Here is a 27,557-nt window from a genome sequence, read left to right on the forward strand (position 1 = left end):
CATAAAAACGGTTTCTCAGAATTAAAGAATTGGAGCATTTTCGACAGACATGAAAGAAATATTCTAGTAAACCCAGAATGTTGAAGCTAAATTTAACAGTAGTATAGTTTTGGAAATTTCATTCTACCCTATAAAATTTTATTGACGATAACGAGACGGACAGTAGTACAAAGGTAAGAAATATTTATGGCTCACACCAGTTCACTCCAACTTGTTTGAAAACATTTAGCAGGTAGTTATACTCATAAAATAATGGTCATTTTCGTTCATGAGTAACGATGGTCCCTATCCGGACCTGGATTATTCTGCTTTCTAACATCTGGAGATTACCGGCATGCGACAACTTAAGTTGTAAATATCTCTTGCTATTGTACTATTATCCGTCTCTTTATTGCCAATAAAATTTTATAGGGTAGAATGAAATTTCCAAAACTATACATAGTGTAATTGTGTGTTGCAGATCTGGTTCAATGACAATATATGGCAACTAAATATAACTCTTCTTTTGGATAATTTATATTTTAATTTTATCTCGGACACCTGTATACCTGCAACTATTGAAAATATTTTTTGCTAAATGTTTCACAGTCCACTATAATTTTTTAAAAGTCCGGGATTCTACCTGCTTCTGACACAGTGTCAGTTAGGGACTGTTTATACATAATGCAATAAAATGTTAATGAATACAGAAATAGCGTGCACCAGTATCTACAATTCAAAAGTAAATAAAACTGTTTTTAAATTTATAACTTTAGTTGAGGACATAGTAGGTATATTTAAATATGTAAATATAACTAAAACTAAAATTGAGCCTTTATAAATGTGTCAGTGATAAAAAATTACTTCAGTCATGAGGTGTACATAAAAGTGTTTCCAAAGCCGACAGAATTTACCCAAAATTTAAAAAACAGCCTTGGTTTGACTTTAGAATGATTGTGACATTATTACTTTTACTACCGCTATCAGAAAAAAAAAATGATTTCTGCTTTTCATAACAAATTATTTTGTTGCTAAATATTGCATTATCTATTGCATCATAGCGTTTATCGATTGACTATAAACATGTTTTATAATGCACAACAACGTTTTATTATCATCAAAACAAAATCCGTCATCCTTTGAAACCTTCAGATATTTGTTGAATTTCGAAATAAACTCATTTTTAAAATTGCCTATAATAGTTTTTTTTTCAAGGAAATGTCTTTCATTCCACCAGATTCCAATTCTAACAGATCAAAAAACTTTATTGTGAATATTCCAAAAAAATAGCTTACGTTATTTTTAAAAAATAATTTGTCATTCAAATTATCGAATTAACGAATGAGATGGAGGTGATTTTCTGAAAACAGTAACTACGAATCAACCTTAACAATAAATTTAGAAGAAAAAAAAAACCCAAATTATATTCAGCTATACCAACTGTTAAAAAAAATATTTTCAGTACCATTAAACTAACACACAATCCTGGCCTGTAACATGATATATGACATTTGGAATAGTCAATTTTAAAAATTTATTTTAAAAACTAAAGAGACTAGAGGGACCAAGGCACATTTTCAACCAATTTAAAGTGACAATTTTTTATATTTTTTGAAAAAACGTGTTCAAAACAAGGCAAATGACTTAACCTAAAAATGTTGGCAGTAACTAGCTCGAATACTATTTACTTAATTTTAAGCTCGTTTTTCCTGGAAAGTCAACAGGATTGGATAAGATAAGAAATTCTACCAATTTAAAAATTTTCGAACTGCATTGCGGCTGTTAAATAATCTGTCTATTAACTTGGTTTTTTTTTTTTTACAAAAATGTGCTCATAGTCTTTACAATTGTAATTAATTTTATTTGTAATTCCTTACATGCAAATTTCGTGAAATTGTCCACCGAGAAAAAATAAGTCGTTTCCAAGATGTCACATTTTTCCTTGTTTTTTTTTACGTAGATACATTTGTATTATTGGAGCGCATACTTTGCATGCATGTAAAGGGTAAAATTTGCATGAAATTAAAGAACTTCTTTACATTTCCACTGACCCAGTTGAACGAATACATAAGATTCGCCATCGTTGGTTCAGATGGATCGTGTTCGCAAATGCTGTAACAAGTTTAACACAATTAAACTTGTATCCTTGATAGTAAATTCGCCACCTATTCACACTCTCTGAGTGACAAATTCACACATCAAGATGACACCATCTTGAACAGAGCCTTAGCTTAAAACCCAAAAATCCGCAACGAGGACGATCTTCGCAACATCAAAAAAAACCTGCTCAAAGATTTACAACACAATCGCAACTTTCCCAAACATTATTAATTATTCTGTACAAATGTCGCATTTCTCTCCTCTCCTCGTATTGAAAGCTCTCTTAATTTCCCCCAACGCGGCGCTCTCGATTAAAAAAAACAAAGCATCGATAGGAGATGAATCTACCTTTCTCAGAATCCCGTTGGGTTCTCATAGGCTGAAGAACGAACCCCTCGGAAAGTGTCAACAGAGCGCAGTTTCTTCGGCAGTCGTGAATGAAGAAGTGATTGAAAACTATCACCAATAGGCATAACGGTATTTGGGAAGCACTGCCACTACAGGTAGAGAGATGCCGACTTTCGACGTCGCGACGCTGTGCATCATGTTCGGGTTCCGGCCGAATACTGCATCAGGGTTTGCCGGGACGCCAGGACGACAGCGCTCCCTGCGGATGTTTCCACAAGCTCCTGTGTGTGGGGATAGAGCAGCGGACACCGCCAGGATAATAGGGAATGATATTAGTAATTATTTTTCGTACAAGACGTGGTATTTTTCTTCATTCCGCCGGTTGCCGGGCGAATTTTTCAGAGGTCGCGGAGGGAGAGGTAATTTTTCGTAATTAGGGGTCGGGGAGATGCAACAGTTCGCGGAGGGTGTGAGGGAGCGAGCGGGATCAAAAAACATCCCGGTTAATGCGTCTAGTTTAAAGGGAATTCATAAATGCTGATAAAACTAGTTCCGAACAAAGTTTCGGTTTATCTTGTCGAGGATTGTTTCTAGATGGTATCTCTTGCATGCTTTGTCGTTATTTCAAACTGGGACTATGTGAATAGGCATTGTTTTAAAATGTTTGGGATTCCGGTCGGCTGATTAAAAATAACATCTGCTATTTCGTTTTAAATTAGATAGCACTTTGCGGCGAAAAATACTAACTGACTTTTTATTACACAAAGCAGGAGGAAGAGTTATAACCTAAAACGTCGGATAGACAAAAGATGACCATAACGTATAGACCCAACCATAAATATTAATTTTTATTTGTTCACCTAAAGTTATAATACCACTACATGTTGTGCTATGTAGAGTAAAAGTGTGACTTTGTGGATCCAAGCGCAAAAATCTACACAACGAGCGCAGTGAGTAAAACTGTCAAGTACAGGAGTAAATATCATTTACTACGGAAAATTTTGAAGGGACGTCATCAAATTGTTGTTGGAAACGATTAGACAAAGTTTTCAAAGATTTACTGTCTAGTATAAATCGGCACGACGGACAGACGAAAACGGGGACCCACTTTTTCGTATGCTAGGAGTCATGAAACGTCGAGATGGACCCTATTGTAATCCTTCCTTAGCTTCCTCTCGGGAGGTAAAAATAAAAACCAATAAAAACTCAGTCTGTTACGAAAACGCGCATTTTAAAACTTCCAGTTAAACTCGACCTAAATCAAAAAGTCAAAGTTGTTGAAAACGGTAAAAGTTCGAAACAAACAATTTTCACCAAAATAACTGATTCTGAAACTTCCAGTGTTAACGAAAGTAAGTCAAGAACGATAAGATTCGCACAAAAGAGTCGCTAAAGTTATTTTCACAGAATTATTTTACTAATTAACCGCCGGTGATCACAACTTTACACCCTTCACATAAATTTAGGAAAATTTAAGCAACCGTTTCTAAGATAATCTGAAACTAAATTGCTTCATGCATTAATTATTATTATGATAATCATCGTGTTTGCGCCTCTGTAAACAAAAACGGAAAAACCAAACCTTCTCAGAATAAATAAATTTTTGATGATGTGTTTTAGTCCTGGGACCTGGAATGAGGGTTAGGATTTTATCTTGATTTCTAAGAAAATAATATTGATAACTTTCTGAAATTTTCTTAAAAATATATTCGTATTTAATCGAAGTATCATCTGCTCAATGAACAAAATAGATTTTTATGTAATCAAATCAATATATCTTTTGAACCGTTCAATCAAGAGATTAATTTTTCTCCTTCATCTATTAATTTATAACAAACAAAAAGTTATTTTGAAGGCCAGTCAGTATTCCAGTAATATACAGGGTGTTAAAGAATGCCCACCAATTCTATAATACGTTGTTCAGGGCTGTTTATAGAGCAGAGAAAAAATAAAAAATTTCTTTTGTCCAAATGTAGAAAATACAGCCCTTCAAACTTTAATTTTTCTTCCGAACTTTGACCATATTTTACTTCAGATTTTGTTTTTAATGTGTATTAAAACATCCTGAATATTCCTGTTTCACTCATTTCTGTTTGATCCGAATTTTACTGGGGACTGGTGTACCACGGTTACTGGCACCTCTGGAAAATTCCCGATTTCCAGATAATTCCATCCATCTCTGACCTTTACCTTTTATTATAAAACCTACACTGATATCAGTCGAAATTCTAACAAACTGGAGTTGACTAGAAATACTTTGACGTGATAAACGTATTTAGTTTTTGAAGTAAGTAGTTCGAAAGAATTTCAGGGATCGCTTTCTTCTTTTTGCAGTGAAAGAATCTCGGGGACCTTTTGTGTCTGGTTTTTGAAGTAATTTGAAAGAGTCTCGAAGACCCTTTGTGTCTGTTTTGTTTATGAAGTAGTTTGAAAGAATCTCAAGAACCCCTTGTATTTTGTTTTTGAAGTAGTGTGAGAGAATGTCAGGAATTCCTTCCCATGGTTTTTAACTAATTTGAAAGAATCTCGAGGATCCCTTGTCTTTTTTTGAAGTAGTTTGAAAGAATCTTGCGGACCCCTTGTTTTTAGTTTGGAAAAATTTCGGGAATGACTTTCTCGTTTTTGAAGTAATTTGAAAGAATCTCGGGAATTTCTTGTCTCATTTTTGTAGTAATTTAAAAGAATTTAGGAAATTCCTTGTCACGTTTTTTAAATAATTTGGAAGGATGTCAAGGATCCCTTGTCTTTTTTTAAATTAATTTGAAAGAATGTCGGGAACCCCTTGTGATTTTGTTAAGTAGTTTGAAAGAATCTCAGAAATTCCTTGGCACGTTTTTTAAGTAATTTGGAAGAATCTTAAAAATCCCTTGTCTTTTTTTAAATTAATTTTAAAGGATCTCGGGAATTCTTGTTTCTGAAGTAATTTGAAAGTATCTCGGAAATTCCTTGTCATGCTTTGTAAGTACATAATTTGAAAGAATCTCGAAGATTTCTTGTCTTTTTTTGAAGTAATTTGAAAGAATCTCGGGATCCGAGTTTAGGGAATTCCTTGCCTTGTTTCTGAAGTAATTTAAAAGAATTTCGAGAATTCCTTGTTTTGCTTGTGAAGTACTTTGAAAAAATCTGGGGCACCCCTTCTTTTTTTTGGAGTCTCGGGAACCCCTTGTGTGTTTTTTTTTTAAGTAGTTTGAAAGAATCTCGGGAATTCTTTGTCTTCTTTTTGAAATAATTTGAAAGAATCTCGAGAATTCCTTGTCATGTTTTTGAAGTAGTTTGAAAACATCTAGAGGACCCCTTGTGTTTCATTTATAAAGTAGTTTGAAAGAATCTCAACCTTGTGCTTTGTTTTTGAAGTGGTTAAAGGGAATTTCGGGGATCTCTTGTTTTATTTTTGAAGTAATTTGAAAGGATCTCGAAAACCACTTGGATTTCGTTTTTCAAAATAGTTTGAAAGTATCTCAGGAATCCCCTGACTGTGGTTTTTGAAGTAATTTGAAAGAATCTCGAGGACTACTCGTCTTTTCTTTTGGAAGTAGTTTGAAAGAATCTTGGGAATTCCGTATCTTGTTTTTGAAGTAATTTAAATGAAATTCGAGAATTTCTTGTCTTGCTTTTGAAGTAGTTTCAAACAATCTCGGGGATCCATTGTCTTTTTTTGAAGTAATTTGGAAGAATCTCGGGAACCCCTTATGACTTTTTTAAGTTGTTTGAAAGAATCTCGGAAATTCCTTATCATGTACATAATTTGAAAGAATCTGGAAGATCCCTTGTCTTTTTTGAAGTAATTTGATAGAATCTTGGGATCCGTGTCTTGTTTTGGAAATAATTTGAAAGAATGTCGTGAACCTTTTGTGTTTTTTTTAAGTAGTTTTAAGGAGTCTCCGGAATTCTTTATTTGCTTTTTGAAGTAACTTGCAAGAATCTTGGAAACCCCTTGTGTTTTTTTAAAGATGTTTGAAAGAATCTAATTTCAGGGAATTTCGAGAATTTCTAGTCTTATTGTTGAAGTGGTTTGAAAGAATCTCTGGCATCTCTTGTCTTTTTTTGAAGTAATTTGAAAGAATCTCGGGATCCCGTGTTTAGTTTTTGAAATAATCTCTAAGAATGTCGTGAACCCCATGTGTTTTTTTTTTGAAGGAATTTGAAAGAGTCTAGGGAATTCCTTGTCTTGCTTTTGAAATACTTTGAAAGAATCTCGGGCATCCCTTCTTTTTTTTTGAAGTCTCGGGAACCTCTTGTGTGTTTTTTTTTAAGTAATTTAAAAGAATCTCGGAAATCCTTTGTCTGCTTTTTGAAATAATTTGAAAGAATCTCGAGAATTCCTTGTCATGTTTTTGAAGTAGTTTGAAAACATCTAGAGGACCCCTTATGTTTTATTTATAAAGTAGTTTGAAAGAACCTCAACCTTGTGTTTTGTTTTTGCAGCAGTTTGAGGGAATTTCGGGGATCCCCTGTTTTGTTTTTGAAGTAATTTGAAAGGATGTCGAAAACCACTTGATTTTGATTTTCAAAATAGTTTGAAAGTATCTCGGGAATCCCATGTTTCTGGTTTTTGAAGTAATTTGAAAGAATCTCGGGGACTCCTCGTCTTTTCTTTTTGAACTAGTTTGAAAGAATCTTGGGAATTTCTTATCTTGTTTTTGAAGTAATTTAAATGAATTTCGGGAATTCTTTGTCTTGAAGTAGTTTCAAACAATCTCGGGGATCCATTGGTTTTTCTGTGAAGTAATTTGAAAGAATCTAGGGAACCCCTTGTGATTTTTTTTAAGTAGTTTGAAAGAATCTCGGGAATTCCTTGTTTTATTTTTGAAGTAATTTGAAAGAATCTCGAGAATTCCTTCCCATGGTTTTTAACTAATTTGAAAGAATCTCGAGGATCCTTTGTCTTCTTTTGAAGTAGTTTGAAAGAATCTTGCGGACCCCTTGATTTTAGTTTGGAAAAATTTCGGGAATTACTTTCTCGTTTTTGAAGTAATTTGAAAGAATCTCGAGGACCCATTGTCTTTTCTTTTTGAAGGAGTTTGAAAGAATCTCGGGAATTCCTTGTCTCGTTTTTGAAGTAATTTGAAAGAATCTAGGAAATTCCTTGCCACGTTTTTTAAGTAATTTGGAAGAATCTCAAGGATCCTTTGTCTTTTTTTAAATTAATTTGAAAGAATCTCGGGAACCCCTTATGATTTTGTTAAGTTGTTTGAAAGAATCTCGGGAATTCATTGTCTTATTTTTGAAGTAATTTGAAAGAATCTAGGGAATTCCTTGTATTTTTTTAAATTAATTTTAAAGAATCTCGGGAACCTCTTGTGTTTTCTTTTTGAAGTAGTATGAAAGAATCTCTGGAATTCTTGTTTATGAAGTAATTTGAAAGAATCTCGGGACTTCCTTGTCATGATTTTTAAGTAATTTGAAAGAATCTCAAAGATCGCTTGTCTTTTATTGAAGTAATTTGAAAGAATCTCGGGAATCCCTTTTCATGTTTTTGAGGTAGTTTGAAAGAATCTCGAGGATCCCTTTTCTTGTTTTGAAGTAACTTGAAAGAATCTCGGGGACCCCTTGTCTTTTCTTTTTGAAGTAGTTTGATACAATCTCGGGGATCCTGTGTATTGTTTTTGAAGTAATTTGAAAAAATATTGGGAATCCCTTGTGCTTTTTTTTGAGTAATTTGAAAGAATCTCGGAAATTCCTTGTCTTGTTTTTGAAGTAATTTGAAAGAATTTCCGGGATGCCTTGTCTTGCTTTTGAAGTAGTTTGAAAGAATCTTGAGGTCTCCTTGTTTTTAGTTTGAAAAAATTTCGGGAATTACTTTCTCGTTTTTGAAGTAATTTGAAAGAATCTCGGGGGCCACTTGTCTTTCCTTTTTGAAGTAATTTCAAAGAATCTCTGGGATCCCGAATCTTGTTTTTGAAGTAATTTGAAAAAACTGTTAGGAACCCCTTGTGGTTTTTTTAAGTTTTAAAAAATCTCGGGAATTCCTTGTCATGTTGATTAAATAATTTGAAAGAATCTCCACGATCCCTTGTCTTTTTTTAAAGTAATTTGAAAGAATCTCGGGGATCCTTGTCTTTCCTTTTTGAAGTAACTTAAAACAATCTCGGGTACCCCTTGTCTTTTCTTTTTGAAGTAGTTTGAAAGAAATCGAAAATCCTGTGTCTTGTTTTTGAAGTAATTTGAATGAATCTCGGGCGTTCCTTGCTTTTTCTTTCTGAAGTTGTGTGAAAGAATTTTGGGGATTTCTTTCTTGTTTTTGAAGTACATAATTTGAAAGAGTCTCAAGGGTCGTTTGTGTCTGCTTTTTAAAGTAGTTTAAAACCATCTCGAGGACTGTTTGTGTTTTGTTTTTGAAGCAGTTCACCAGAATCTCGGAAATCCTTTGTCTTGTTTTTGAATTAATATGAAAGAATCTCGGAAACGCCTTGTATTTTCTTCCTGAAGAATTTTGAAAGAATTTTAGAGATCGTTTTCTTGTTTTTGAAGTAATAAAAATTCTTCTCTCAGCCTAGGTTCTAACAAACCATAGTTGGTCATATTTCTGCCTAATTAACGTTGAATATTTTTTTTGAGAACAGATTAAGCTTCACAGTGTTAACGAAATAAACCTATGGGTTCTAGTACGTACTGCGATCATGACTCATTGTCGGTGACGGCGGTCCAGAAGAGCCTGGAAGCGGATGTCGTGACGGGTGTTCGAGAACAAGCCTAGAAGCGGCGAGGGAGACCTTCGAGAAGGACTGCGTGGCTGTTTAAATGGGAACCACCGTCGCGAGCAGTTAGTGTAGTCCAGAAAATGGGAGAAGTTTCGTCAAATTAATTCCAGTTAGTCGTGTAAATTGAAGTTATTAAGAAATAAAATTTTTAAGTTTTACCCACGCCGATTTTTAATTACCCGTTCAACGTAACAATAGGAAGGCTAAAATGTTGCTTATAACAATCATTAGAAATAAATATATAATGGTGTTTGAGGCCACATTTTTCCAAAAAGCAAATACAGTATGAATAATTGTAATATTCATAGAAAAAAAAGGGTCATTTAAAAACAACGGAATAATTAGCAACACATAAACTACGTGAGTTTAGTAGTTATTTTAATATAAATTTCACCAGGACTTCATGTGGTATTTGAACTTTGAAATCATCAATAATAATTTTAAGTCAGTAGATTTGAATGGCCACTCTATGAACAATGGCGAAGATAAACGTTATAATGTAGCAGAGCCCCATCTTGTTGAAGCCAAATCTGAGTGACACGTGCATCTGTTACATTACGATATTATCATATTTATTTGCAAACAGACACATATTTGCTCTCCTTCTTTTACCCAGATGTCGCTAGAGAAGTTAATTTTCCTAAACATAACTTAGTCACGACTAATCCGCCTGAATAAATCTGCGTATTCAAGGATTATCCGTAGAAAGATCAATCACAAATTATCATATGAAAATGATTTAAGGTCGTCAACTTATTTTCTGCTCTAATAATTTAGCCGTTGCACCGGTGGAAATCTATCTAAACAATTGCTGTAACGTTCGTTGCGTAATTTGCAACGTCGATAATATAATAATATTTGCATATCGCGTGGTTATCGCACATATACAACATATTTTGCTTGTAGCCTAATTGTCTAGAAAATGTAGGCAGCAGGTTTATCTCCCCAATCACTGTTTATTCAATATTACACATCAATAACAATGTGGCCTTCTTTATGATTTATAACCCCAAGTGTGTTCAAGGGCTCTTCTTATGCAATTCGCCTCACAAATACATTAGTTATTTTCGACAAGCCTTAGCCAGGCGTCATATTTTTTATTTAAATTTTTGCAATAACTTACTAACAATTGCCGCTAGATTGATGACCGTATTTTTCTCCTTTTTTTCGCGAGCTTTTTAATTACTTAGCTCTCGCAACAATTTACACCCCTTCGTGACAAAAAATCTATTCTTGCGGGGTTATTTATCTGTGATCGTGTCGTAGTAAAAGCTCCTCTTTCAGTTCGACTTTTTTTAACAGCAGAAACACCTACAATCTTGACGATCTGAACATTAACGACAGGGAGTTCTCCGAGGATCATGCTTTGCGTGACTTCATTTGCTTTGTGACTGGAAGGAGTGCCAAACGTAAATTTTTAATTCAGTTTGCATAGTTCTAAAGACACTTCGGTGCTGGATTCCAGCCGAGAGACAATAAATATTCCGATTTTTTCGCTTCATTTTATTAAATGCAAATGCTGCGAACTTTGTATTTTCGGCAGCGCCGACCGCAAAGCTGAGGGGTCAGCGGCTGAAACTTCAGGCTTAACAGGTGATATAGAACTTACGCAGTGATATTAAACAAGATGGAAGTAAAAAAAATTACCGCTTCGAGTGTGATCAAGATTACGCGAAAGGAGAACAAGTGGGTTGAAACGTAATAAATAATGGTCTTATTATTACCAACGATATAGGCGTGCGGAAAAACCAGATTTAATGACATGTTGCATACTTAGAACGTCATTTTTTTATCCACTAAAATTTTATGTACATATTACCATTATGAAGGGAGAATGAGTTGAATTCAAATTAATAAATCATTGCTCCGTATCTCATTCATTATACAAAAAAAAAATCTATTAACATTGTTTTAAATCCGATGTCATCAACGAAGATTAGAAAGGATGTATTTATTAAGAATCCTTTGGTTGCAAAGAACAATTAATCATAGATTCCATCAACTGTGAACAAGCTAGAAAAGAAAACAGAAACATATACACTCCTTTTATTGATTTATAAGAAAGCTTAGGATTCAGTTCCGCATTCCTGGCTATTCAAAATTCTGAAATTATACAAAGTTGATCCTAAAATATGTGCTCGTCTCAAATGTTTAATGGAATTTTGGAAAACCACTCTTCAAAAAACCTTATATTATTTCTTATCAAACAGTTCTATCAGATCCAATAATGACCAGAAGAGGAATCTTTCAAGGCAATTCCCTCAATCCGATATGGTTCTATTTGGCAATAAATCCTCTTTCCGACATCTTGAACAGTTGCAGTTATGGTTTCAATATAAAACTTAACATCAAAACAGAAAGTACACTCAGTCAATTTGTTATACAAGTTTCAAAAATGCCAGTTCGCTGAAATTATGTCTCATTGTGACAGGTCTTGTCATTAATGTCATTTGTAACCTGTCATTTAAAGTCATCGTTTTTATTGTTCTAACGTTTTTCAAGTGTGAATTACAGTAATTATCGCAGCAGTCACAATTTCCTGGTGTAACATAAAATTGAACAAAGGGTCCCAAGCATTGACGAAAGGATGTTACAGAACATTTTTGAAATTAAAAAGTAAGCATGTATTGTGCCTTCAACAAAATGGTTAACATTTGCAAGATTTATTGTGATATTTAACCATAATAAATTGGTTTATTTTTATTGCAATAAATTAGTTTTATTTATTTTTTTTTAATATGAAGAATTTAAGCAACCAGTTATACAGATGCGTGTGGTATTTATCGTAAGCCTTGGGCATTTAGTAAAATCCAAATAAAGTGATAGGCGACACACTTCCATGACCTACTTCGACCCGATAATCATTTATAAAATACTTATATATGCAAGTACGAAAAGTCAGTTGACAAATGGAATCTAACAGATCATGTTTCCAGTGACACTGGTGTTTGTGATTATTTAGAATTGGTTCGAAGGACCAAAAGTGAACACTGCGACCGTTTTAGTTGGGATTTATTCCAGAACTCTTGACTACATAATTGTGTGTACCGATACCGATTAAATGGGGTGGGTGGGACACACCCCCACCTCTCACAACCCCAGGTACCTGCTTAAGGTGATTGGATATGGAATTTCCAACATGCCGGCCCCGTTGAAGGTTTAACTTCAAAACAATTGGAGGGGGGCATCTGAATAATGATACATGCTATTATAAATTCATAAAAACATAAAAAGTACATAATATATCATCACATGAATCTAATTCGCGAAGCACAGCCGGCAACACAAAAATTGTCATTCGCTAGGGATAATGCGCACCTTTGACACCGCGCGTTTCACCACTCCCGTACTAGTTTTTACGGATACAACCCGCACAATTCCGTCGTGACCTGGGTGAACTTCGGCGACTCGTCCTAACCTCCACCGTAGCGGGGGCAGTCCATCCTCCACTAGAACTACTAAAGTTCCGACGTCGACGTTGGGTTGCGTCATTTGGTGACCCTTGGGACGGAATTGAAGTTGGGCCAAGTACTCCTTGGTTCATATGCTCCAAAAATGTTGCTGCAATTGCTGCACGCGTTGCCATTGAGATAAACGATTTACAGGGATCTCCTTTAGGTCCCGTTCCACTGGCGTTGTTAAGGGCTCGCCGATCAAAAAATCTCCCGGTGTCAGAGCTTCGAGGTCATTTGGATCTTGGGATAAAGGTGTTAGGGGACGGGAGTATAGACAAGCTTCGATGCGGTTTAATAAAGTATAAAACTCCTCGTAAATTGAGGATGCATTATCGACCACCCTGTGCAAGTGATGTTTCACGCTTCGTACGGCACGCCCCCACAATCCCCCAAAATCAGCCGACCTACTGGGTATGAAATGAAATTTCGTACCTACGAATGCGGAGTACTGCAATATTTTATTTTGAACCTTTCGCGGGATTTCGAAATTGGACAATTTCTGAAGGGTTTTAATAAATTTGATGAAAGTGTTGCGAATTTCGACTGGTATAGGTTCATCCGAACTCAATTTATGCGACCAAAGGTTTTGCAAGAGAATTTTTGCCTTATCGATAATTGGATTTATTTCACCAAGAGCGTTAAAGATTTTTGCCACTATGGATAACATGTAGCGTTTTGTAACAGTTGTTGGACAACAAATTGGCCGAAGATTTATTTGATATTTCAGTTGGTCACCAACACAACTGCAATAAAAACCTACAACCTTTTCATAATCTGCTTGTTCAAATACAGTACGATGGGGTAGGCAATAACTATTTGGGAACTCCAAAGTATTAAAAGGAACGAGCTTCGTGTGGTTTAAGCCGCGATATTCTGGCATAAACTCTTTGTCGGCGGATTTTAGTTTATGGTCCTTGTCCGGTCTATTTTCCAAATTTAAAAATTGTTTTACAGCCCTTGGGGGTGACTCACCCAAGCGAAGGCCTTTAACAGGTAATTTTACCACGAATTGTTCTGACGACATCCTTGTTGCGTTTTCTACGGAATGTTTTTCACATTCTAAGTGATTGGTCTTATATTCGTCCTGATGGAATACGTAATTAAAAATGGGTTTACAATTTACCAAGTTACATGATACGCTTGGAGCGGGAATGGTTGTAATTAATTCGCCCGACAAAATGTGACCTAGTTTTGTATTTTGTAAATATGGTAGATTTTTATCTAATAAAATAGGTCCGTCTAATAATAATTTCCAGAATAATTGCGCTCCAATTAACAAATCGACATTTTGGGTAACATTATAATTAGGATCTGCTAATGTAACATTTGGTGGCAAATTAATTATTTCTTTAGGAAATGTTACGCTAGGAATCGGCAGAGTAATTTTGGAAAGAACAACACAATCGAAATTTGTTGCAAATTCGCTGACGCGCGATTTTATAGTTACGTTCACATTTCCTTGTGTTCGATTATTGCAGGTACTGATACCAGAAATAAATTTGGTTCCAGTTGTTGGTGTGAGACCCAATTTATTACATAAACCCTTAGTGATTACATGTGCTTGGGAGCCGCCGTCCAAAAGCACTCTACATGTTTGAAAATCTCCTCTTTTATCTAAAATAAAAACTGTTGCGGTTGATAAAAGGACTTGGTTACAGGTTTGCCTTTGCAAAGTGTTAGCGGATGGTACAAATTCATTGCTATGTAGCAATGTGTGGTGTCTTTGATTACATTCCTTACATGAAAATGTTGATTTACAATCTTCAGTTTTGTGATTATTTCTTAGGCAGTTTGCACAAAGTTTTAAATTTTGAGATACAATGTTTCTGTCTATAACGGATTTGCTTAGAAATTCATTGCATTGATAAAGAGCGTGTGAATTTTTGCACAAAAGGCAATTAAATTTGGACACTACGTTAGAATTATTGAACCTTTTTTGAATAATGTTTTGCGGTCTTATATTTAATTGTTTAGGACTAGAAATTATTGATTTGGGCTTATTGGATGGTAAATTATTGGTTTTTAACTTATCCATCGCTTCCAATATTTCACACCTTTTTTCTAGAAATTCGGAAAATTGCAGGAAAGTAGGTACTGCCTTGTCTAGTGTTGACTGCCATTCCTTTTTAGAGGCATAATCTAATTTTTCGAATACAATTTGGACCAAAATTGCGTCCCACTGATCGACTGGTAAATTTAACACCTGTAAGGCCGCGACATTATTGGAAACTGTGTCGATAATTTCCCGTAATTCGTTGTGCGATGATTTTAACAAGCTGGGTATGTTTAAAATGTTTGTGATATGTTCCTGAACAATTAATCTTTTATTTTCAAACCTTTTTTGTAGAGTTTCTATTGCCTTGCTGTAGTTTTCGTTGCGGACCGCCAATGATTCGATGGACCGCAACGCCTCATCTTTTAAACAACTACGCAAGTAGTGGAATTTGCGGATATTTGATATGTTCCCGTCATTGTGTACTAATGATTTAAATAGATCAAAAAACGAGAACCATTCGCTATGTTTGCCATCAAAGGTAGGCAGTGGTAAAGGTTTCAAAATTACGCTATGTTCATTAGCTTCGAGTTTATTACCATCATTATGTATGTTAATAGTTGTAGAGTTAGGGGTTAGCGACGGGTTCGACGTCGCCGGACTGTTCTTAATAATTATGGTTTTTATTTTACCTAATGTTTTATAGTATTGGTTTTCAACCGAGGTACGTTCCTTATCATTTTCTGATTCCCAATACGATTCATTATGTTCCGCGTCTATTATCTGAAGTGACTCTATTTGATTTTGAATATTATTGTACTCCTTTAACCTTTCTGTCAAATCTAACAACCTTGCATCTAATTCCGGTACACTATCGTCGTCTTTTACATTATTTTGTATACGCGTTATGGCAGCCTTTATTATTTTACGCTGATTTTTTAACTTCGTAAGTTCGGTCATTTCGAAGGACTACAGACGCGCAACGACAAAGGTAAAACTTGAGCACAGGGCGATTGATACGTACAAGAATTTAGAACTGTATGATTTAGAAGGATAGAAAAAGGAAGGATCTGACCTTTCGATGATTTGATCTGCTGCAACCTCTCGATGATGATCCGCTTCTGGGACAAAATCAGCCGACCTTTTGATGATTTGATCTGCTGCAACCTCTCGATGATGATCCGCTTCTGGGATAAAATCAGCCGACCTTTTGATGATTTGATCTGCTGCAACCTCTCGATGATGATCCGCTTCTAGGATGTTGGCTGCTGCAATCTCTTGATGATCCGCTTCTGGGATGTTGGGCATGTGCCTTGATTTATGATTTCGTGGAGTTCTGGATCCGCTTTGAATATCGATTTGGCGCACTTATTCACTTATTGTTATACCGCTATTCGGGCACTGGTTCGGATATTCGGCTCGAATTGACCAAAAATGTTTATGATTATTTAGAATTGGTTCGAAGGACCAAAGTGAACACTGCGACCGTTGTACTTGGGATTTATTCCAGAACTCTTCTACAAATTGTGTGTACCGGTACCGATTAAATGGGGTGGGTGGGACACACCCCCACCTCTCACAACCCCAGGTACCTGCTAAAGATGATTGGATATGGAATTTCCAACAACTGGAATGAGATTTGGTGTTGGGAAATGTAAAACTCAAGCAATCAGAAGAGATGTTCAACAACAAATACCGTATATAACCCAGAATAACGAAGTAATCGAAGCCAAAGAATGAAATGATACATATAGCATCTGCCAAAATTAAAAAATCATGAACACTACCTTCTACCATAAAAATATAACTGATAACACGGTAGTATTAAATCTGAAGTTTGATATGGGGGGAGTAAACAAAGGTAGGTTACAACTAATTTATACTCAATTGCAGATTTTGGAAGGGTTTTGAAATTTTAAAACGTTTTAAAAACAGATAATTGACTCTAAATAAGTAAATATGTAGGTAAGCGAAGAAAAATGTTGCTGCCTGGGAGGGAATCGAATCAAACGCCCCCGCTTGCCGGGCAGGTATCCTGACCACTAGACTACGAGGCCGCTTATCTTTCTTCGCTTACTACTACTTATTATTGTGTCGCCACAAGTACATGATAAGTAAATTCTACAAACTTTCATATAATTGACTTAATCTGTTCGTGCTTGCCTGTTTCCTGATGACAGTTTTGAGGTTGGTTGAAGTTTCAACAGTATAATATGAAAATCACCACTGGAATTTTTTTTGTTACCAACTAAAATCAACAAGTGGTGGTTTTTTAATTTTGGCAAAAACTGCGCTTTCATCAATCCAACCATATTGATCATACCAAAATTAAAACAAGGCTCAAAAAACAATATCTGGAACGATTAAAATTAATTTTGTGACATAGTTATACGGAAAAAATGTAATGAAAGCAGTAAATGCATTCGGTGTTCCACTGCTAACATACTCTTTCTGAATAACTAAATGGTCAAAAACTGATTTGAAAAATTTAGACACCTCAACACGAAAAACATTCACACAATACAGAAGACATCATCCGAAATAGTCAAGATGGTAAAACGCTAACCTAAATTTGTGTGATCATCTCTACCAACAACAAGTTGATGACGTCACCTCAAAATTTTGCATGGCGAAAACTATTTAAATTTTATAAAATAACATACTTTTGTATTTCAGGCTTATGAATCCTTGATTGTTTACCCAGAGGACCCAGACTTTCGCAAAAAAAATCCAAATTGTGTAATCACATCGTATAATAGTGTAAGAGGAATGCAGACTAATAGCCGATTACCTCAGTTATTGAAGTGTCGTCTTAATAACGGGTTTACTAAGTATTTTTTCTCCGGGTTACTTCTACTTCGCGAACCTAAGCTAAGGAAGTAATGTAATCGAGTCCATCGGGCGACTGGTTACATTTTTGTTTCGCGACTTTGCATGACCCCTAGTTTATGTCTTGATATTCATAGTTTCGTACTTTATTCCATTGTCCAGTATCCCACTTTGTACTGCTTCGTTTGCCTCCTTGCTTTTGTCATTCCTTCGTCTAATAGGACTGCTCCAAATAGTAGTGATTCACTTCTTTTGTAGTTTCAAAATATTCTGATTTTTCATGTTTTATATTGATGTAACTTCTTGTTTTCCTTCGATTGTTGTTTCGTCTAGTTCCTCTTCTCTACAGCATTTCCATATACCGTCTCTATTTGACCTGCCGAAGGATTTTTTTCATGTCTATAAAACATAGACTTCCCCGGCCTCCCTTAGGGCCTTTTCGTTTATCCATCTTATTATAAAGATGGCATCTACTACCCTCTGTTTGGCCCAGAACCAAATTGTCAGTCTTCTAGGACTTCTTTTAAGGTTTTTCTCAGATTTTTTCCATTGTTCTGGTGTACAATTTTCTGTTGTGCTGACCAAAATTGAAATTTTCGCACTCTTTCGTTCCTCCTTTTTTGTGATTTGGCGCTATTATTCCTACTTTTCAATAGTCCTGATATTAAAACTTTATTTATTATTGTGACTAACTTTTTTGCTACTTGTTCTTCCCCTGCTTTTATCGTTTATTTGGTCATGTTATCCGTTCCTGAAGTATTGTCTCTTTTCATCTCGCAGACTACTTCTGTGACTCCTTTTTCGGTTATTTCTTTGTCTTGTCACTGCTCTTAATTTTCTGTCCCCTATAATTGGGTTCATCTTTATTTTTTCTTCTTTTCTTTCCAGTAGACCTGTGAAATATCGTCCCCATCTTTTCATAATCTCCTCTTTTCCCGTTGATTCAAGTTTTCATTAAAAACTCTTGGACACATCAATCTTATTTTTAAAAATGACACATTTTGATTTAAATTTAAATTGTCTATCTTTTCACAGACGTTCTTCCATTTAAAGTACCTCTTTTCCAGCGTCGAACTACAGATTTGAATTCTTTTTGAGCCCTCTTAAAAATCTCCCAAGAATTGGGTGAATTGTCAAGTTGGACCCTATTCTAGAACTTCCTTGCAGTCTGTCTCTACCCACTGAAGTGAGGGTTGCGTGTTGGGCAATTCTCCTTTTAAAACTCGACTATTTGACAGCCCCAAGACGTTTTTCGTGAGAACTTTAAGAGTCCCCGTTCCCACTGTCCATTCTTTTCAATGCGATGATCCGATGAATTCAACTATCTCGTTTCCACGGTTCAGAATACCCAAACCAATTGTAGCAAGGTAATTCAGAAGAGTATTTCCTCTGGAACTGAACACACTGTGGGAACGAGAGGTCATTCTTTAACCTCGTTAAAGTCTATTACCACCATCAGTTCAGCTGAAGGTGGTAGCATAGGGATCATAACACAGATAGACTGAGCACTATTCTCGGCATGCCATCGTTTATGATATTTACATTCGATAGAACCAGTAATAACTGATCCTTTCTGTAAACATAGGTTCCCTACCGGCCCCAGAACACCAGAGTTAGTGAAGGAGCCCAATGTCCACACTCCAGATGTCGTCCTGCCTGCCGAAGCAGGCCTATCTACCCAGCAGTTTTGTAGTTCCTGATTAAATCAATAAAATAAATTTGCGCATTCATTAAATTTTTTGAGTCATCCTGTATATCCGAATCCAAAAAATATGAATGGAATGATAAATTACAAGAAGAGACTCATCATATTTTGTAAACTTTAAATAGGATTATACAGCAAACTTTTGAGCTGACGTCATCCATTTTTTGGAGGGGATAAGCAAATATATTTTGACTAAAAATTTATTATGCTCTTTATAACCTTAAAACATTTGCAAGATTTCAAAGCATTGGGTTCTGTAGTTACTGATTAAATCAATAAAATAAATTTACGCATTCATTAATTTCTGGGGTCATCCTGTATATGCAAATCCGAAAAACATGAATGGAATTATAAATCACAAGAAGAGACTCATCATATTTTATACAATTTAGATAGGATTTATTCAGCAAAATTTTGAGGTGACGTCATCAATTTTTTAGAGGGGATAAGAAAATGTATTGTGATTAAAACGGTCTTGGTTTAATAACAAAAAAATATTGTTCGTCTATAAAACAAGCTCGTCTTAGACAAAGTATTCGTAAAAAAATATGTCGTAAAAAAATTTACGTATGCTGGTTCCGACTGCGATTATGGTTTAAATATTTTTTAGAAAATCCTGTCATGGATGTAGAAACATTTCTGACAGCCAAAGAGGTTTTTTTGAGAAAATTCTGTTTGAATTTAGACCAAACTGAAATAGACACTGGCAACAGGCATATTTGGGCAAAAGAAAGAGAAATTAGGGTTGCGGCTTCAAATTTTGGACGTATTTACAAACTTAGACCGACTACAGCAATAGCTAAAACTGTGGAGTCTCTGTTGTACAGTACATTTAGAGGTAACAGTCATACATACTATGGACAGCAAAGTGAGGAAAAAGCTGTCAAGTGTTTTGAAATAAATAAAAATATAAAAACTGAACGGTGTGGCTTGTTTATTTCGAAACAATTTCCTTACTTGGCCAGACAGGGTTCTAGAGGATAGGAGTGTATTAGTCGAAATTAAATGCCCTTCAAAATCGCAAGATTTGTCTCCCGAAGAAGCGGTTAGAAAAAAAAATCAAAGTTTGTACATTGACAGACAGAGAATTGAAACTAAAAAATGAATCATGATTACTACTTTCAAGTCCAGGGACAAATGCTTGTTACAGGTATTTCACAAGTTTATTTTGTTGTATGGACACCCAAAGGAATAAATATAAAAAAAATTTATAAAGACGAAGAAATATATGTAAAAAGATGGCAGATAAACTTGGCAGATTTTGCTTTGGCGCTTTATTGCCCGAAATAATTGATTCAAGAAGAAAGAGGAACCTGCCTTTGCGAGAGATTTTTTTAAAATTAAGAAAATTTGTTTCTATTTTTTTATGTACTTTAATAATTTATTAGGAGTACATTTTTCATCACCAAGACTTGCATATTTTTATTATAAATATATTTTGAAAATGATCTCTCGGCAAATGAAAACATATACGAGCACTTTTTTCGAGTAAACAATGAAGGGAGAAATTACTGGGCGTAGGGCTTTTTTAAAACACCTCCTTTCTGGGATAAGTAGCAGAAACACTTAGCTACTTATACGTGTTAAACAAAAGCTGTATTTTATTTAAAATTAAGACCCACCACTGACCCGGAAATGACCGGCATTCAGGCAAGACTTCTATCATTACGGGTACTAAGACTAAGTAATGATATTTTTTATTATTATTATAAATATGTTTATTAGTTTTATTAATTAAGAAAGCAAAATATATACATATTAACAACAATACAATGAATTTTTAGTAATCATGTGTATTGAATTCAGGATCCTGAGTGGAGTAAAAATATTATAGTTCCCCAGTTTTAATTCGGTTTTATGATAGTTCCTCATTGCGTAAAAGTTAATTTCCTTAACAATAGATTACTACTGCCGGTCCTTGCGGCTTGTTATAAAACTGAGTTCCTTGCCATAAATTAGAAGAATCAGCCGAGAACTCTAACAATCAGCTTATGGTAAAGCAGGCGATAAGGGTTTTACCTGGAAAGTGGCTTCCGTAAATTTTAGTGGCGCTCCTATCGGCAAAGTACTGAACTAACTGCTCAAATTCTGTCGAATTGATACCCATTTTTTTCAATAATTGTTAGTTTTTGTTAAAAACTCTGCTAACCAATAGATCATTAATTTTCCTCTGATATTCCTGTTAAAATTATTCGACGTATTTTGCATTAATTTGTGGTATATTTTGATTTTAATAAACACATAATTATTTAAACAAATTATACCACTAACAAACAATTAATGACCCTGCGCCCTGTAAAAAGTGATGTTTTATCCATGTGCGAATTTTCAAGCGATTCTATGATGGATATGACTCGAAAAACTTGAAAAGAAAACATACAATGGTGCTTTTTTTACGATATTTCTCAGCCATATTTTTTTAGTTGATTGAACTGGTCTCTGCGCTCTAGAATATGAAAAAAGCTGCAGTTTGATGTATGATACATCTATATTAATATCATTTTTTCATACAAAAAATCAAAAAAATGTTATACCTCGTCTAGCGAGTCCCCTTAAGGTTGTGAGCTAAGAAATAAATCGAAGTTTGTTCAGACCTGCTCACACAGTAAACCAAATCAGTAAAACACGAAACCTTGTCAAATACAGTACAAAATTGATAAATTTTAGATGAAACAAATTACTCAAATATTTTTTAAAACTGACGAAAAGGAAAAATACTGTATTTTTTTATTATTAAAGTACCGGATGATTTTTTAAATTTATAAAGAGCAAAAATTGTTGTCACTTTTGATAAAGTAATGCAGACTTTAGCTCGCAAACAAAGCTCTAACAGAAGCCCTTTGATTACAAATGACTCAGCATTAAACAAAATTTATTACGCGAAATGTACCTATGCTTTGAAAAGTAATACTTTAACAATTATCTTTGTTTAATTAAAGCCAAGTTAGGACAAAATTTGGACTATAAATGACAAAACTTTACAAGCTCTTGATGAGATATGGTTCGGTGCAGAACTGCAACTCCAATCCAATAAATAACACGCTTTTTTTACTTTCTTTTATTAAATGCAAATCCACTAATCTTCCACCTTCGGCATAACAATCCGCGTAGCCGGAGGGTCAGGCAAGCCGAAACTTCTGGCCCAGAACCGATCAATAGTGTGGTACAAATGGGGGTACACGCCGCCTAAACTATGATTCTCGTCTGGATAGCTCTGGAATTTATTAAAATGCAATGGCATAACGGCCGATGAAAAATTTACGCACTTGTTGCTGGAACTGTATATCCGCTTCCTCCAAAGCTTTCGATAACAGCATGGACTGCTGGTAGTGGACGTTATCGTCGGCATTACCATGAATTAAGAAAAACAATTTACCCCGCATCGCCTCCACGTTCCGCGTGACGTCCGTGTTATTATAGCCGCCCGAATTTTCGTCCGGCAGTCCCATATACCGTTCGGTATAAATGGAATCTGAAAAGAATTATATTTCTTTTTACGCCAAAATAGACGCCTGTTCTTACCGTAATAAATAAAGCTGGTTACCGGGGCCACCGATAAACCAAATTTAAAAACGTTTTCTGTGTCCTGGACTAGAACCCAAGCGGTGGCAAAACCGCCATAACTCCAGCCCCAGATTCCGGTGTTATTAGCATCGATGTAGGGCAAGTTTTCTTGTAGCCATCTGAAATTACGCGCGTTATTAAAATCAGACAAAGGTGGAGATTTACTTCATAGCTAGGATCTGATCTTGGATTTCAGCTGTTGCCAACTTCCTGTACACTTGGAAGGTTTTATTTTGCCCATCGATTCCACTTCCTCTGCCGTCGATGTACACGTAGATGTACTCTCGATTTGTCACTATGTAGTTCTGGAAACCAGAGGAATACGCGTCGTTGATTTGGTTGTAATTGGGTCCTCCATAGCTAAAACGTTAACTTAATAGTTGTTTTTTTTAGTTTTATACCCGTTATTACACGTTAACTACTGCAGGATATTTTTTGGAGTCGTTCTCGTCGAGCCCTGGAGGGAGAAGCAAGCGAACGTTGGCTTCGAAACCGTCACCGACAGGCACTCTTAAATCTTTGATGACAGGTATTGCCTTTGGGGCAAGCAAGTCAACCAAACGCTGGTTGTTTTCCCACGTCAAAATGTCAGTGTCCTTCGTTGAAAAGCCAAAATTGAATAAAAATGCAGAATAAGACCTTTCATAATAGAAAATGCAATTGAAAAAGAACTTACATCTTGTGTGCTTTGAATCTCAACAAGATAGGGTCCAGGTCCTTGGCAAATTTTAGTAACGTAGCTAAGATCTTTACTGAAAGAAGCTGAAGCATAGGTACAAGGTCCTCTTGAAGTAGTCATGTCACAAGTCAAACATTTGGATTCTTGAGAGTCAATATGAATTACGTAAACATAACGCTGGTATGGTGCATTATCACCACTCCGAAGGAAGTAACTAAAATTCATATATCACTATTAAAGTACTACTTTTTACATTACCAACATGAGATTATTCTCTTCGTCCCAGCCATATATACTTAAAACATAAAACGGTCCTTCTGTCAATCTTGTAACATTATTTGTTTCTATCTCCGTAAACACTATATGATCAAATTTATCGTTTCCTTGAGCTTGTGCCAAAATTTCAATCTTTTGAGTACCGTCCTTATTGTACTTAGGGAGATGTGGTTCCAACCAACCATTTTCCTCCTGGTACGTAGCTTCCGGCTCTGCGTTACATTCGGCGTGTTTGTTACACCTGAGAAGTTCAGCTTGATTTTGAACCCGATTTGAATAAAGAATTGCCATCTCCTCGTCAGTAATCCACACGATATCATACAGAACATAATCCAGATCTTGTGTCCATTTTTCAGGAATCGCTTTTATTTCATTCGGTACCTGCACTTCTTCACCAGTTTCTAAACTAGCGACGTATATTTTCACAACAGGATTGGTAGTACCCACTTTCGGATATCTTATAGTCACGTTTTTAGGGTACTGATCGTTCATGTCTCCAGGAGTACCATAAATGAAATACGTAAACTCTTCGACGTTGGTGTCATCAAACGAAGCGAACGCCAGTTGTTGACCATTTGGCGAAAACCAAAGTGCCGAACCCGTCCCCAGAACCTCCTCTAAAAATCTTGGTTATTTTGTGAAGTACGAAAGTACGAATTTACCCTCGTAAACCCAATCCGGGACACCGTTATATAAGACTCCGGGCTTTCCGTCAATAGTTAAGGCTCTGGGTTCACCCGCTGGGTCCTCCAGGTAATATAAATTGTTTAAATAGACGTAGACAAGCCCATGGCCTTGAGGTGCCCACTGGGCATACTGGGATTGGTTTTTGCCGGCTACATCGTAATACTCACTGAAATCAGTTACAAAATACTACCGAAAAAATTGACTTGAAGCTAAATTACTTGTTTTCGATGTCGTAGATGGCGTAAAGAGCAGTTGTCGAGTGTCGAAATACCTATTAGGTTATCGATTACGATTATTTAAATAATAGTGTCCAATAAATACTTACAGCTTGAACGTTATATCTAATCAGGATATAAAGTCGATCTGCTGATACACCAGTCGAAGCACCTGGATAGTCTGACTAATAAAATGGTACTTATATCGATGTTGAACTACAGGTAGTACTTACCAAAACATCTCTGAGAAGAAATTTGTCGGAGCTTCTATCGCTCGCGTTAAAAAGAGAAATATCACCTGCTAAATCTCGGTACAGGAAGGAGTCTCCTACAAGAAAAGTTATAGACACTTACGTTTAATTTTTGAAAATTAACCAGTGAGCCACGATCCGTTAAAGCTTCTTGTTGAGAACGTCCCTAATAAATATTCATTCAACTCAAAAGGTTCTCCTTGGTCATTTTTTGCCAACGATTTTCCTTCTGTCGTCAGAAACAGAAAACAATAAACCAACACAGCCTGTAAGTCATAAATTAGTAACAAACCACACAACATTGAAGCAAAACCGCGGTGACTACTCACAAAGCAAAACATGTTTTGTGGTGGTTCCACAGTACTACTTCAGATACAATGGTACTCACCTTACAAAGACCCATCGCGGAATGAATTAGCGTGAACAATATTTTAAACTTACACCTTCAGAATATGTTATTACTTATCTTATCGCTGCACGTTAACAAATTTAACTACAATAATATTTAATCTCATTTAAGCTGGCGGAACAATTAAAAATTGATAACTAAGGTGCTAATTGATGACAGTTGCCCCAAAAAATCGTGGCCTTGTCAGATGCGATTTTATTGTTTTTTATTTTTGTCAAGTTTATTAACTTTTTACACACTCGTAACGCACACAAGTTAGCTAAACAAACCGTATGAATGAAATGCTAAAACTTTCACTAAACATTTAACAATAATTTTTAAATTGGGGACAAACACTGGAGTCTTTTAGATCGTTTACACAAACACTGCATGGTTCTTAGTCAAGACATTGACATAGAGAACTGTTCCAATAAAGTCATTTTTACAACAAAGTGATTGTAGATTGACACAAATACTACGTTTTAATCAGTGACTGCGGTAATTTGTGTTAATTCCGATAAGTTCTTGTGATATAAATGTCGATGATGTGTACAAATTGAGCATTTCTGGTAATACGTCTTCACCATAAAAATGCATATCTTTTCCACGAATGGCATAAATATCTTCAATATTTAATATACAATATTTGCATCTACATTTTATTTTTCAAATTATTGTGATTCACTTCGTACAAAAGTTAAAAATCCCAGATTCATCATCACCAACAATCTATGCAAATAAATTAAGTAAACAGCGTTTAATTCTGAGGTAATCCTGACGTAACCCACATTATTTTGATGGTTTTTACTAAAGCATCTATTGACAAATATGTTAGTAACCTTAACGAGACGTGGTTCGAATGTGAACTTTGCCCTTTCCCAAAAAAAAAACTATTATTAATTTCATTTACAATCTAAATCGGATTTTTTCGATTCATTGTATGTGGGAATTCATCATACTCTTTATTCATTTATCTTACGTCTGTGCACGCGTTGAGAGCAGACACCTGTTCTCTAAATTAATGAGAAGGTCATGTCGAATACTTACCCAAGCACAGACAGAAGTGCAAAGTATGCTGGGAATTTGCGTATGAAAATAACTTTAAGCGTAAAATTAGACAACATAACGATGGCAGTTGTGGGACACTTGGTGGTTGTAATAAATGTTTTCTATCTCGAGAGATCGGTTTCGCAATTTGATACTAACGGGATTAGTGCCGATACTTCGAGGGTCTCAAAAGGGCGACAGTAATTTTTCTTAGTCCTACAACGTAAGCGTTTGGAGAGTATCAGATGCTGTCTTCGGTTGGAGAATTAATTACCGATGGTTTGGAGGTTGGATGTGGTTGACGGAAAGTCAAAAACCGATAAATGATATAAATATTTAATGTTATGCATATTAACTGGCTTTTTGCGGTGTTTACTTGTTTTTTGTAACCGCAAATATCGCTTAAAGGCGGCGTCTACAAGGAGTAGATTTTTTAAAGGAAAAACCATATTAAATTAATAATAATAATTATAATAATAGTAAAAAAAACAGCACAGTTTATTGTATGTGTAGAGAATGTAAAATCCGGAATCGATTCTAAATCAATGCAGCTGAATTATGGTATAATTATAATACAAAAATGATTTAGAAAATTGTTGTTATTTATACTCAAATTAATTAATTTTACTGCAATTAATCGCGCAAAACAACGCCTGCATAATGACACTCATACAATTGTTCATTAATTTTTTGAAAAAAGTTGCATCCTTGAGAAAAAATATTCACGCTAATTAAAGACAACATTGTTTTAATTGCATTGAAAAATATTCATTTGTTAGAATTTTTCACTGTTGATGTAATATGAATGCAAATTGTTAATATCATTTAGGATTTCAACAGTGTACATTTTAAAGTGTAAATGAATAATATCATCTTTGAGAATATTAATCTACAACGAATAGGAAAATTGTATTCTTAAAAATATGTCATCGATTTTCTAATAACACCCTGTGTTTTTAGTACAAATACTTAGTCTATAATCATATGACTTTGAAAACAGAGCCTTTCTCTTCCCTGAAGCGGAACAAATACCGTGTGAATGTTAAAGAATATTTTTTGTTGCATTTCCGGAAGCGGCCACTGACCCTTTTGGGTATCTTTACCTGTTTCTGTAAATAGCTCTGTAATTTTAGTACTTCTGTAACCGTCCTACATTAAACATCAAAACCGAACGCTGTCCATTATTTCAATTATAACAAACAAAGGTCCTTCGAGCAACATCAAGGTACAATTCGGAAGACCATACATGGTCGTATCAACCGGATTACAAAAAACGTTGGTACTAAGATTCGGATTGTACGAAACATTGGCACTTCAAGCCGGAACATTGGTCTTCGAGC

General features: G+C 35.2%; 2 protein-coding genes across 3 annotated transcripts in view; both read right to left on the bottom strand.

Annotated features, from left to right (window-relative positions):
• Positions 1-2,630, bottom strand: part of LOC135133533 (inactive dipeptidyl peptidase 10) — a 274,882-nt gene extending 272,252 nt beyond the window's left edge. For both annotated transcript variants that reach the window (XM_064061982.1, XM_064061981.1), the window contains exon 1: positions 2,428-2,630. The gene's annotated coding sequence lies outside the window, so the exon portion shown is untranslated. The remainder of the gene's footprint in view (positions 1-2,427) is intronic.
• A 19,391-nt stretch (positions 2,631-22,021) lies between these two features.
• Positions 22,022-25,614, bottom strand: LOC135133620 (venom dipeptidyl peptidase 4). Its single transcript, XM_064062076.1, has 13 exons — positions 25,171-25,614; positions 24,907-25,048; positions 24,765-24,859; positions 24,642-24,716; positions 24,535-24,587; positions 24,292-24,482; positions 23,616-24,246; positions 23,351-23,567; positions 23,086-23,270; positions 22,840-23,034; positions 22,633-22,793; positions 22,377-22,582; positions 22,022-22,324 (listed from the first exon to the last, which is right to left on the bottom strand). The coding sequence occupies exons 1-13, from the start codon at positions 25,183-25,185 to the stop codon at positions 22,187-22,189; spliced, it is 2,304 nt and encodes a 767-aa protein (XP_063918146.1). The 5' UTR covers positions 25,186-25,614; the 3' UTR covers positions 22,022-22,186.
• Positions 25,615-27,557: the final 1,943 nt, after the last annotated feature.

This window comes from Zophobas morio, unplaced genomic scaffold, assembly GCF_036711695.1.
Source record: "Zophobas morio isolate AGI-343-1 ecotype UQ-CSIRO unplaced genomic scaffold, CSIRO_AGI_Zmor_V1 ptg000022l, whole genome shotgun sequence".
In the NCBI taxonomy this organism is placed as follows: Eukaryota; Metazoa; Arthropoda; class Insecta; order Coleoptera; family Tenebrionidae; genus Zophobas; species Zophobas morio.

What these genes read in the sequence shown, in the direction of transcription:
- LOC135133620 (XM_064062076.1), bottom strand. An exon ending in TATCCTGCAGTAGTTAACGT is followed by an intron (nt 23,035 to 23,085) that starts GTAATAACGGGT and finishes TTAACGTTTTAG; the next exon opens with CTATGGAGGACCCAATTACA. An exon ending in GATCAGATCCTAGCTATGAA is followed by an intron (nt 22,794 to 22,839) that starts GTAAATCTCCAC and finishes GCGTAATTTCAG; the next exon opens with ATGGCTACAAGAAAACTTGC.